The following is a 12,633-nucleotide window of genomic DNA, read 5'->3' on the forward strand; positions in this document are numbered from 1 at the left end:
TGCTTATATCACACCAAACTGACTCGACACTGCACTGTCCAGCGATGTCGACTGGCTTCACTTACTTGGATTTTATGTGTTTCTTAACTAATAGCATAACCCCTCCTCCATTCCTATCCTGTCTATCCTTCCTGTACACTTTGTACTCCCCAAATTCCAGTTCTGCATTCCTTATGTCTGTGTGACACCATGTCTCTGATATCCCAACAATATCCGCCTTTGATGCTTTAAGCAATACCTCAAATTCATCAAATTTATTTACCAAACTCCTAGCATTGGTGTACACGCAAGTATACATGCACCTGTTCCTATTCTTAGCTACCCTAACACAACCCATGTGTTTACTTGTACCGCAATGACTCCCAGCAGTCTCTGAAATATCCTGCATCTTGTTTTCCAGGCTTCTGCTCATTCCAATAGAAGCAGTGTGAGAATCACTTTCACCTCTGCCAGTGGCTACTGTTAATCTATTAGTCCTTGTATCCCCCCAAGCTAGCAGTTTTCCGACCCCCCTAACACTGCCTCGATAGCAACGAATATTCTTGCACCTTTTCTATTTAAGTGTATCCCATCCCTGTAGAAGCAGTCTCTCCTGTTAACAAGTACAGACCAGGCTAAAAAAAATTCTAACATTTGAGCCTTGCACACTCTTTCCAGGGCCGAATTGATCGACAAGGCTCTCATCATATACTCCCTCCTATCATTTCTGGGCAGAATTGCAGACACTTTCAAATTCAACCCTAATTCAAGGCTTTTTTTCATCAGTGACCTATAGTTGTTAAGTAATTCTGCCGGTCTCCTACTCTTAATATCATTAGTGCCAACGTGTACAACTATATCACCTTTTGTGCCCTTAAAAGATGATATCCGCTGTACAACGTCATCAACTTTTGCACCTGGCAGACATACCAGGATATGTCTGCCACCTATCCTTTTTACAAAGCAAGTTCTCCGTTTCCCTGACAATAGAGTCACCAACAACTACTAGTTCCTGTGGGACCAGCACATTCTGCCTCACTATAATACTATTTTACCTCTGTATAGATTAAATTTTTGGCATGTTTAACAAAAACGTTTCATCGGATGTAGTCAATAGCTTGAAAATGAATAGCAAAACAGCATTAAAAAGTTTCCCACGCTAGTTTAATTGCAGTACGGTGGCTTGTTACATAGTTTCGCGATCAATATTTTAAAAAATGATCAAGTATATTGTTTTTAATATTTGTTATATGCATTTATCCGAAGTCTGTTCATCACTCAGTACAGTGTTAGGTAACAGAAACTTTAATCGAACATTGTATAATAATTAACGTAACGCAGTTACATTTTCAAAGTGAAGAATGGCAGATAAGAATTAAAAAGCAACCACGTCTGGACGCAGTACGAAGCCTACTAAGGTAAGGAAAAGACTGAATTTGAAAATTAAATTATACGGTTTTAAGCGAATCAATTCCATTCAATGACAAGTGGATGTGTGCCATCATTTTGAACTATCAGATTCATCTCTAAGAACAATTATAAAAAATAAAGAATTAATTTTCGCAGCTGGAAAGATAGCTGTTCCACTGCAAGCAACTAAATTGGTTATGGCTAGACCAGCTATTATAATTGAAATGGAGAGACTTCTAAATAATTTTATTGAAGATAATATCCAATGCACAGTTCCGTTAAGTTAAATATTATTAAATAAAAAGCGATTAGCTTATATGATGATCTGAACAAAAAGCTCAAGATCATCATGAAAAAAAAAAAAAAGTGGAACCATTTAAATCTGGTAAGCGCTGGTTCTGTAGATTCAAAATTCAGGGAGAAGCTGATCAACTGCAGATCAAGGAGCCGAAACTTTCAAAAAAGAACTTCTTAAAATTATTGAAGAGAGGTATTATACTTCTCAACAAGTTTTTAACATAGATGAAACAGGACTTTTTTGGAAACGAATGCCTAAAAGAAGTTTCATATCGAATAAAGAAAAAAACATGGCAGGCTTCAAAGCGGTAAATGATCGGTTGACTTTATTGTTGAGTGGTAATGCTGTGGGGGATTTTAAAGTAAAACCCATTTTAGTTTACTAGGATGAGGGCCAAAATACAACTAAAAATCGATCAAAGCTACGGAAATTCGACAGCCCAGTGCCATCGGAGTAACAGATTCATGATTTTAATTGGCATTTTAAGTTTAATTTTGATGATACGTAATGTTGTTACTTACCACAATTATACAGGGTGATTCACTACCAGTGCGACAAACTTGCAGGAGGTGTAGGGGGCACAAAGACAAATCGGAATCACATAGCATTGCATGGTCCGAAATGCCTTCGTCATGCGGTAGAGGACGTTGAATGGGAGGTCGCGTGAACAGCGATCCCACTGGAAGTCAGCATTTGCGAACCGTTTCTGTTGAAGAATCCAAGTAGCTAAAGTCCTCCGTAGTGGATAATCCGCAGGCTCCAATGATTGGACGCGTTGCAGGTGGTATGAACTCATTTGGTTTGTTGACAGTATCCTCCATACAGTGGATTGTTGTTTTTTTGGTTTTTAGGGGCATTAGCAACTAAGGCCATATTGCTCCGGGATATGCGGTGGTCATTCCCTGACCTTTCCGCATCCTCCATATTTGGTGGTGATGGGCTCGAACCCCGGTCTAATCAAGAAGCGTGTGCTACGCACTGCTGCTCCTTCCCACCTGGCTACGGAGTCGCCGACAGTGGATTGTGAAATACCCAATCGTTGGCCTATTACTCGAGTACTCGTACTCGGATTGCCTTCTGCAAGACATAGGACATTCTCCTCATTGTCTGGCGTCCCTGTCGTTCGCTCTCGATTCATGGTACCTCTCGTGAAACAACCAGTCTCACGTAACCTTCTGTGCACACGTGCAAAAATCATATGATGAGGAGCACGCCTGTGCGGGAAACGTTCCTGGTACAAGCGCAGAGTGGCGCGCCCGTTACAGTCCGCAGCTCCATACGCGAGGTGCATGTCGGCCAGTTCAACGTTTGAATACTTGTCCATCCTACTGCCTCGGGGACCGGTTCACAAATGTTGACTTCCAGCGGGATCGCTGTTCACGCGATGTCCCATTCAACGTCCTCTATCGCATGACGAAGGCATTTCGGATCCTGCAATGCTATGTGATTCCGATTCGTCTTTGTGTCCCCTACACCTCCTGCAAGTTTGTCGCACTGGTAGTGAATCACCCTGTATACGTATGTAATGGAGAATATTTTATATGTACAGATTTTTAATATTAAATATTTTGACCAACATTTGGGGTCTTTTCACTACCTTTAATTATTTGTGAGTCGCGGTGGTATAGACAGTGATTCACAAATCCATATGTTACATTACGGGAATACAGTGCTCCGTTTTTCTGGAACGAATTATCAGCGTTAAGCGGGGGTCACTTGTATATAAGTAGAGTTTAATTATATTTAAATAGACCGTTATTATATATAAACATTTTCAAGTCAGTTCGTAAAAACTATATTTATTAATGGTATTGATGTAAGAATATCAGGGTTTAAGCTCTAGGTTTTCAGATAATATGAAATTGACAGGTTGTTTAATGACAGTAATCAGGGTATGTTACTCTAACAAGATCAAAAAAAGTTTAACATTAACAATAATACCAAAATAACGTACTAACTGTATGTTATTCTGAGATTGACTTGTTTTTTAATGAAATTTCGTTACAGTGAATATATTTTGTTCACCCACACAAATTTGGGGTACTGAAATTTCATTGTATTATGCCAGATACATGATCTCATGCATATCCTGATGTGTAACCATATGTTGTATATCTTGTAGCATTAGTAGAGGCATATGATACAAGAAAGCAAGTTTATATAGCATCAGCTGGGGGGACCCCTTCCTGTGTCACCCATCCATTCACTCCAAAAGATTGTCTAATTCAGCCTTGAATTTATTTAAGCTGTCAACTTCCACAAAGACAGATGGAAGTTTGTTCCAGTAATCAACCACTTGCTGGCTAAAGTCAAAATTCCGCACATCTATGCTACAATTGTCTTTCTTCAGTTTGAATTTATGCCCCATCAAGTGCGGAATCTTAGCAAGAGGAAGAATCCTATCAGCATTGAGCTTGCTAAAACCAAGGCAAGGCCTTATACACCTCAATCAGATCACCTCGCAGGTGCCTAGTCTCCAGATGCTGCAATTTGCAGAACTTGAGCCTATCTTGGTAACAGCAACAATTTGTTCCACTCACTAATCTCATTGCCCTTCTCTGTACTCGTTCTAGCAGCTAAACATCTTTCCTAAAATGAGGCCTCCAGACCTGTATGCAGTGCTCAAGGAGTGGCCTGACCATTGCTTTATACAAGGGGATAATCACCTCCTTATCCCTGCTAGCAAAATTCCTATACAAAGGGTACTAGGAAAGTTTTGCAATACAGCTTTGTTTATTTAATTTTTTCAAAGTAATTTCCTCTACATTCAATACACCTCTCCATCCTCCGAAACCAATCTTTAAACCAGTTCTGCCAAGTTTCACTAGGGAGTAAAGCACACTCGTTGTCCCAAGCCCGTAGAAGGTCCTCATCACTGGAAAACCGCCACCCTTTTAGCTTCATTTTCACATGCGGGAACAGTGCAAAGTCGCAGGGAGCAAGGTCTGGACTGTAGGGAGGGTGCTCGAGAAGTTTCAGTCCTGTCGTGGTCAAATATTCGGTGCAGGCTTTGGCGCGGTGAGCTGCAGCATTATCGTGATGGAGGTACCAGGTGTCCATTCTTGACTTTGGCCGCAGGTTCTTCATAGATCCAATGACTTTAGGCAGGCATTGTTCAGTATACCACTTAGCTGTGACTGTCTTCTGCGTGTCCAAAACGACACGTTCCACAATTCCACTCGATTTGAAAAATACAGCTATCATTTTCTTCTTTACAGATCGGGATTTTCTGACAATTACGGGTGTGTCGTCATCATCAAAGACCCAAACTTTGTTTTGAGCTTTGGTCGGCAGATCGTAATAGTACAGCCAAGTCTCGTCACCTGTCACGATGTTGTTCACATACCGAGATTGTCCCTTATCAAACTTTTTTAACATCTCCCGGCACCAAGTCACACGTCGTGTCATCTGCTCTTCAGTCAGTTGATGCGGCACCCAGAGAGAACAAAGTTTCTTCACGTGCAAATGATCTTGCAGAATCGAACGAATTGCTGGTGCATTTAGGCCCAAAGTATCCTCTATCTGTTGGTAGGTCACTCGCCTGTTTTCGTCAAGCATTTTCCTCACAGCAGTAACGTTTTCCTCCGTAACTGACGTTCGTGGCCTTCCCGGCCTCTCAGAAGCCTCCAGAGTGAAATTTCCCCTTTGGAATTCTCTATACCACCTGAATATCGTTGTACGATGTGGACAATCATCATCTAGTGCAAGAGTCATTTCTTCTAAGCACTGGTCTATGGTTAAACCACGCACGAAATTATACCGCAAAACTGTCCTTATCTCATTTCGTGACCACGATGCCATCGCAAGCACTTTACACTCTCACTACTAATGAATAACTGAGCCCATCGACTTGGCGCGGCAGCTACTATGCATGTATGAACATGTCTCAACATGCAGCAACAAGCAGCTTCCTGTGATTCATTGTTGCGTCATATTGCAAAACTTTCCTAGTACCCTTTGTATATCATTGACAAGACCCCATGAGCTATTCATGCAGCCATTACACCCATGTCTTTTTCATTCTGTACCATGCTGAATGTAGTACCACATGGTTGGTACATTTCTCTGTGGTTACTTCTACCCATATGCAATGCTTTGCATTTGTTCTGCATATTTCCAGATCCTGGAAAAGTTGAGCAACCCTACCAACCTTTGTATCATCTGCAAAATTGACATTAAGCGTGATATACCTTGATCAATATCATTGATAAATACAGAAAACAACAACAAAACATCAGTGGAGTTCCACAGGGGCCCAACACAGACCCCTGGGAGATTCCACTAATAACATTAGTCCATGAAGAGCAGTGTCCATTGATTACCACTCTGTCTTCTCCCACTCAACCATCCTTTTATCCATTGTAACAACTTGCCCTTAATGCCATACTCTCCAAATTGTACAGCAGTCTTCCATGTGCAACAGTATCAAAAGCTTTCTAAAATTCAAGTATATGATATCAAAATTATTTTTTGCATCCAGTTCCTTTTGTGACCACATCATAGTATCCTATCAAATTGGTCAGACAAGACTTCCCCTTAACAAACTCATGCTGTGATCTGAACTATAATTGCAGTCTTGTCTAGATGATCCTAAGTTGCTTCTTTATCATATTTCTGAATTTATGATATTTTTATAAGTAAAATATGCTTTCAAAATGACAGTCTGAACAAATTACCTTTACTTTTGTAGTAAAAGTATTTTGTTTCACCGATTTATGTATTTATTATTGATTTTGAAGTTGATATTTAAATAAAATAATGAGATTACTACTTACTATATTTCCAGACCATAAGATCTACATTTTTCCTGAAAAATGTTGCTAAAAACTTCCTCCTTTCTTATCCAAGCATATCCAAATGAAGCCTTTTGCATGTATCACTTGTACTTGTCCTTTATTGCCAAGAAATCGCTCAGTAAAACATTAAAATATTTAAGAAATATGAAATCAACAGTGCCCTGAATGGCACCGAAGATGGTGGACTCTTTGAAGGAAGTGAATAATTTCTTCAAAGGCATTGGTAATAATGCGTGACTGTACTGACTTTTTGAGATTCTGCAAAGATTATATTTGTTCTATATTTTATTTTGTAAGTACTTGCAAATCTGTGTTTTATTATAAGCAGTAAAATATTTTTACTCAATTTGCCTTCTAAAACCTGAATGCATCTTATAGTCTGGAAAAATGCAAAAAGTGTAGCAGAAATTATTTATACAAATAATGATTCTTTTGAAATCATTTTCAGTGATATTCATTAGACAAAATTTCACTACAATGAAAGGATTCGTGTAATCAAGAGAAGTTCATTGTAACAGAATTTAACTGTAATGTCATTTGATGAATAAATTTGCTCAGTATTTTTAGCCATTTGTATCAGTTAACTTTTAAAATGAAACTTAATTGGATTTACTAACAAAACATTGAATGGTAGATTCACAATTGATTCACTTGCTTTGCTAAATAAATTTCAAAAAAAGTTGTAAAGAATTTTTGTGATCTTTTAATTTAAACTATTCATTGCTAATGTATTTATTGATCCTTGTTTAATTTGTAGGTTTTTGATGATGCTTATAAGTCACAATTAAGTTGTATTTTGGTTGACAACATTGAGAGGTTGTTAGGTAAGTTTGTAACTGTCCCAAAATTATGAATTTTTTTCTCTCTTATAAATTCCAGTAGTAAGGTTAATTGATATGTATGCTTTTTTTTTATGGAGAAACAATATACAAAAAAAGAAAGAAAATGAGCAAAGAAACAAATAAATAACAAATACAGAAGTAGAAATGGAAGGAGAGTGGAAGAATATGTATTTAAAATTTTTGGAAAATATTCACAAGCATGTGTCAAATACAGCCAAAGTTATAAGTTAATAAATAATAAATTTAGACCAGTGCCACCTGACCATGCTGAGGCCAAAAAAAGTGTGAAATATCACTAATATGATATGATAAACCAACCACAAAAGAAAAATAGATATAGGACAAACAATCTTGTTGGAGTACTTGGAGTACCCCTGGATACAACATTCGTGAACACAACATTCTTCATATTGAACATAATGCAGTAATGTTCGTGGTCATCTTTATTTTTATTTTTCTATTATTAAACATATTATCTTTAGTTTTACGTATGTATATACTTTTATTTTCTTTACTTTATTTCTTTCTTTTTTTTTTTCTTTTTTTTTCCCTTATCTGCCTGCCAGTTTTTTTAGTTTTTCTGGAAAATTTTCAGAAATAATGTATGTTTCATCTAAAGTTTGCTTTTTATCTAATTTCAGTTTGATGTGTTTTTCAAATAAGGACCTACTGAATTTAGAGAGAGAGAGAGAGAGAGGCTCAAAGCTGCCATTATGTTGGGGATTTGGCTCATATTTAGCTGTAAATACTGGTTTTAGTTTCATTTTGCTTATTAGACAATGATTGTATCTCCTTGTTTCCTTTATTCTGTTGTATATATATATATCTAGATTTTTCTATAATGTTTATGGTTAATTTTAATTCTTTTGCCCTTGAAAAAAATATTGCAAATGTGTAGATTATCTGAGGATTTGTTTTCTGAGTATTGTTTTCTTCAAGATGTATTGGTCACTTGGAATAAAATTTTCTTCCATTTCGTACATGGAGAAAGTGTTCTTTATTTATCATTTAACTTTTAAGGCTGTAGAGTTGCTAGAACGAGTACAAAGAAGGGCAGCAAGATTGGTGAGGGGAACAAAGGGGTGCTCTCATGAAGAACGGCTTAAGTTCTGCAAATTGTAGATTCTGGAGAGCTGAATGCTGATGGGATTCTTCCTATTGCTCAGATTAAGAACCTGAAGGGGCACAGATTCAAATTGAGGAAAGACAGTTGTAGAATAGATGTGCGGAAGTTTGCCTTTAGCCAGCAGGTAGTTGATTGGTGGAACAGACTTCCATCTTTTGTTGTGGAAGTTGATAGCCTAAATAAATTTAAGGTTGAGCTGGACAGGCATTTGGAACGAATGGAGGGGTGAAATGGGCAGGGATTTTTTTTTTTTTTTTTTTTGGCTGATACTGCATAAGCTTGCTTTCTTTTATCATATGCCTCTACTAATGCTAATTTTTCATGTAATATGTTCTTTTCCATTTGATGCCCAGCAAGTGTTTTGTTATAAGGATTTTGTGTGTAACTGGAAAATGAAGGTTACCATTGAATTATTCAAACATGAGCAGCAGTACTAGGCGATGAAAGAAAATTATTATTTTCAAGAATGGAAATTAGATCTTCAACATCATATAAAACAGAGCCTATTTCACTTTTAAAATTGGGTCTTTGCTATGAACAGACTTTTAGTATAGAGTTCCTGAAAAAGAAAATGACTATGGCTGCTTTGAAGTGTTCCATTTCAAGATAATAATGTAACACATCTTGTATGTTGTTTTATTTATTTATTTTTTTTTTTTTGACAGATACATATTGTATTTACTTTTTTATGTATTTATTGATCATGCATAACTTATGAGTTTTTAATATTTCTAAAAAATACTTTTAAATGTATGATCTGTTATAGACAGATCAAAATTCAAGATTTAATGAAAACAAATATCATTTCACATCCTTAAAGAATATGACTTTAATCAAGCAGCAAATTGGCCCCTCTCTGGGGGCTGTCGTCAGTTGAAATTAATTCAGGGACTAAACAAATTATATTGTTGGATATCTTTTAACCCATGGCTTGACATAGCCAAGCATGAAAGTGGAGAATCAAATGCATTTGAGTGGATCATGGTTCAAGCCATGACTGCTACATGTGGTTACTAATTGTATTTTTTCCATCAAAATGATTAATTGTAAACTCCTGTAACTGTGTGGTTATGCCAAAATATAATCAAGAACATTTACAAGATATATCCAACTTTTACGGCACATTTTTCCTGTTTAGTAGAGAACTTGAATTTATTTTCATTTTATTTTTTGTCCTTTATTGCTAATAAAGCTCATGAAGGACAAGAAATTGGCAAAAAAAATAATACTGAAATTCAACCATGTGATTTGGTGACATGAGGAGTGTGATGTAGACATGCATACAACTTAAAAGCAATAATGAATGTAGTATCCAACTTAGTCAGTGAAACTGATCTGAAAAAATTGTAACTGGTACAGTCCTTTCTGTCAGAATGACAACAGTGCCACTTGTGCATATTGCTGCGTGAATGACATAAGAAAAGATCTTTGACTAGGTGGACTGTGCCAATTTTTGGCATAAACATAATTTTGCTCTTTTGCAAACTAGATTTACTTCCCCATCGTACAGTTTTTGTTTCAATCCTTTTCTACAGATATTTTCATGGGTCATAGCCTTTGAACCTGGTGTATATAATTCTAACTCCAAATGAATCAAAACATACATCAGCTGGATAGCATTAATTCACAGTTTGGCTCAAAATTCACCAGTTTGTTTGTTCTCTTTTTATTCCATATTTAAGTAGACAGATGGAGTTGAAAGATTAGTTTGGAAAATATACAATTCTTTTTCTTCTTCAGTGTATCAGTCTTTTGACTGGTTTGCCTCTTTGATGAGCTGTCTCCATTTCTCACTGTATTGTGCTAGGTGTTTCTCTTCTAAATGAATGAATCAAAACATGTTCTTCAGCTGGAAATATACAATAGAATTATGAATTCAGTCTACGTATTTAGATTGGTTGGATTTAGAAGAAAGATAGAATTGCACACGCCAGTTCCGGTGAATAGCATTCTTAGAAATAACTATAGAAAAGGACAAGTTTCAGAGAGTAGCCATGATATTAATCTAACATCAAATATATTAGATATGGTTTAAGTGGAAGTGAGGAATTAAAGGTAAACTAGGCACTACACCATATGCGACAATGTAGGAACAGATTTGAAATTTGTAAAGTTAACAAGTATTTTGAAGTTAAATGATACAAGGATGAATGAGAGAACCTAGTGCACTGGAGGTGATATTTTGATACATTTATGTCTAGAAAAGCTAAAGTATATAAGGTTATAATAAAATAAATAAAGCTGATTGTGTAACAGCAGGAATGCTGAGATGATAATAATATTATGATATATAGGCCTGGTCTACTGGGGTCCATGGTTAAAAAGAATACAATGATATAAACCAGTAAAATGTATTTAATAGATAACACAATAAAATACAATAGAAGCTTTATTTTATTTTATTGTGTTATCTATTAAATACGTTTTACTGGTTTATATCATTGTATTATTTTTAATGATAATAATAGTAATAGTATTTGTCATATAGTGCAAGGAAGCCACAAGCTTTTGCCGCGCTGGCAAAAAAAAAACAAGTAGATAAGAAAATACAAATTATATGCTTCCCTCCTCATACAGGTAACTGTCCAGTTGACCTTTGAATTGATTCAAACTGTCAGCCTCAACTACCTGCGAGGGCAACTTGTTCAAGCAATCAACGACTCGCTGGCTGAAAGAAAAACTTCCTACAATCTAATCTAAACCTCAACCCCTGTAATTTGAATTTGACCCTTAGTTCTGGACTTCTTTATAACAGTGAGAATTCCACCTTCATTCATTTTACTAATCCTTCTCAGGGCTAATTCATTTTACTAATCCTTATAAATCTCAATCCGGTCACCTCTGAGGCCTGGTTGCCGGGCTCCTGTAGCCCACATAATTGGTCTTTCCTTTTACGTCCTGCCGATTTCATCATTCGAGTTGCCTGTTTTTGTCCCCTTTCAAGAAGCTGTGCTTTTTTGAGATGGTCTACATACTTGAACACAGTATTCCAAATGTGGTCTTACAATTGCCATATACAGTGGGATTATGACCTCCCTATCTCTACTGGATAATGTTCGATAAATCATTGAACGATAAATCGATGATAGGGCATCATCGGCATTCCTGGCTGCCTGATTACATTAGTCAGAAAACTTCATATCTGCCCATATTGTAACTCCCAGACCCCTTTCTTCCTCTACTGTTTTTAATTCAACCTCACCAAAAGTATAATTTATTTGTGGATTGCTACTCCCGAACCTTGAATTTAGCAGCATTAAAACATAGCTGCCACTTCTCTGACCATCTCTGAAGTCTGTTCGAGTCATCCTGAAGTAGCTCTGCTTGGCACTGATCATTAACGATTCTGCCAATGTTTAAGCCATCTGCAAATTTTGCAGATAAATGAACTATCCCTTCTTAGATCTCATTTATGAAAGTGAGAAACAACAGTAGTCCAAGAACCAATCCTTGAGGAACCCTACTCCTGACATTACACCAAGCATACCCATTAATCACAACCTCTGCTTTCTTCCTTGCACCCACCCAGCAATCCATCTTAGAAACTTACCAGTAATCCCAACCTGTTCAAGCTTATACATGAAATCAACAGGGATTACCTTTATTTTGATATAGGATGCTTCTTTTTCAACCAACTCTCCTAGTCCAATGCACTAACAATTCTTTGTGAAGGCGATATAAAATTTATAAAAAATGTGAAACATCTTCCCCACTGTCAAAACAAGTGTTCCTAACGCCTCAGTCTCAATATTGAGTGCTCAACCCAACTCCAGTCTACAACCACCATACCTCTGCCAGCACGGAAAACATAATGTCAATTGACATTAAAATTAAAATTTAAAGGTCTAAAAAGCTTAGCTGAATATGGAGCAATTATTCTCTTCATCCCTTAAGTTTGACTAAAACTTTTCGAAACGACATGTTCACAGGAATAAGAGCAACACACAATTAACCCAAAACCTTTGTCTTATGTTGTAATATTTGTTCTTCACGAATGCGCATAAATGACCAATCGTAGGATAATAAGAATGGTCTATGGATATTGATTGAATTTTTACGTAGCTTCATCTCTAGGGTTTCCACAATAAGTAATTTATGGTAGTTATGTTGAATATTTATTATTTTTGTTTCATTAAAGCCGAATGAATGTTGTTCGTTTATTTCGTGAACAAAAGTTCCGAT

The 12,633-nt window shown here is 36.6% G+C and overlaps 1 protein-coding gene across 1 annotated transcript in view; it reads left to right on the plus strand.

Moving 5' to 3' along the window:
* LOC150075741 (vesicle-fusing ATPase 2-like) overlaps positions 1-12,633 on the plus strand; it is a 243,134-nt gene that overhangs the window by 200,776 nt on the left and 29,725 nt on the right. Inside the window, exon 17 of the mRNA XM_090387859.1 lies at positions 7,241-7,307. Coding sequence (XP_090243985.1) covers positions 7,241-7,307 — 67 coding nt within the window. The remainder of the gene's footprint in view (positions 1-7,240; positions 7,308-12,633) is intronic.

This window comes from Mastigoproctus giganteus, chromosome 13, assembly GCF_048544385.1.
Source record: "Mastigoproctus giganteus isolate SK-2022 chromosome 13, ASM4854438v1, whole genome shotgun sequence".
Classification (NCBI taxonomy): Eukaryota; Metazoa; Arthropoda; class Arachnida; order Uropygi; family Thelyphonidae; genus Mastigoproctus; species Mastigoproctus giganteus.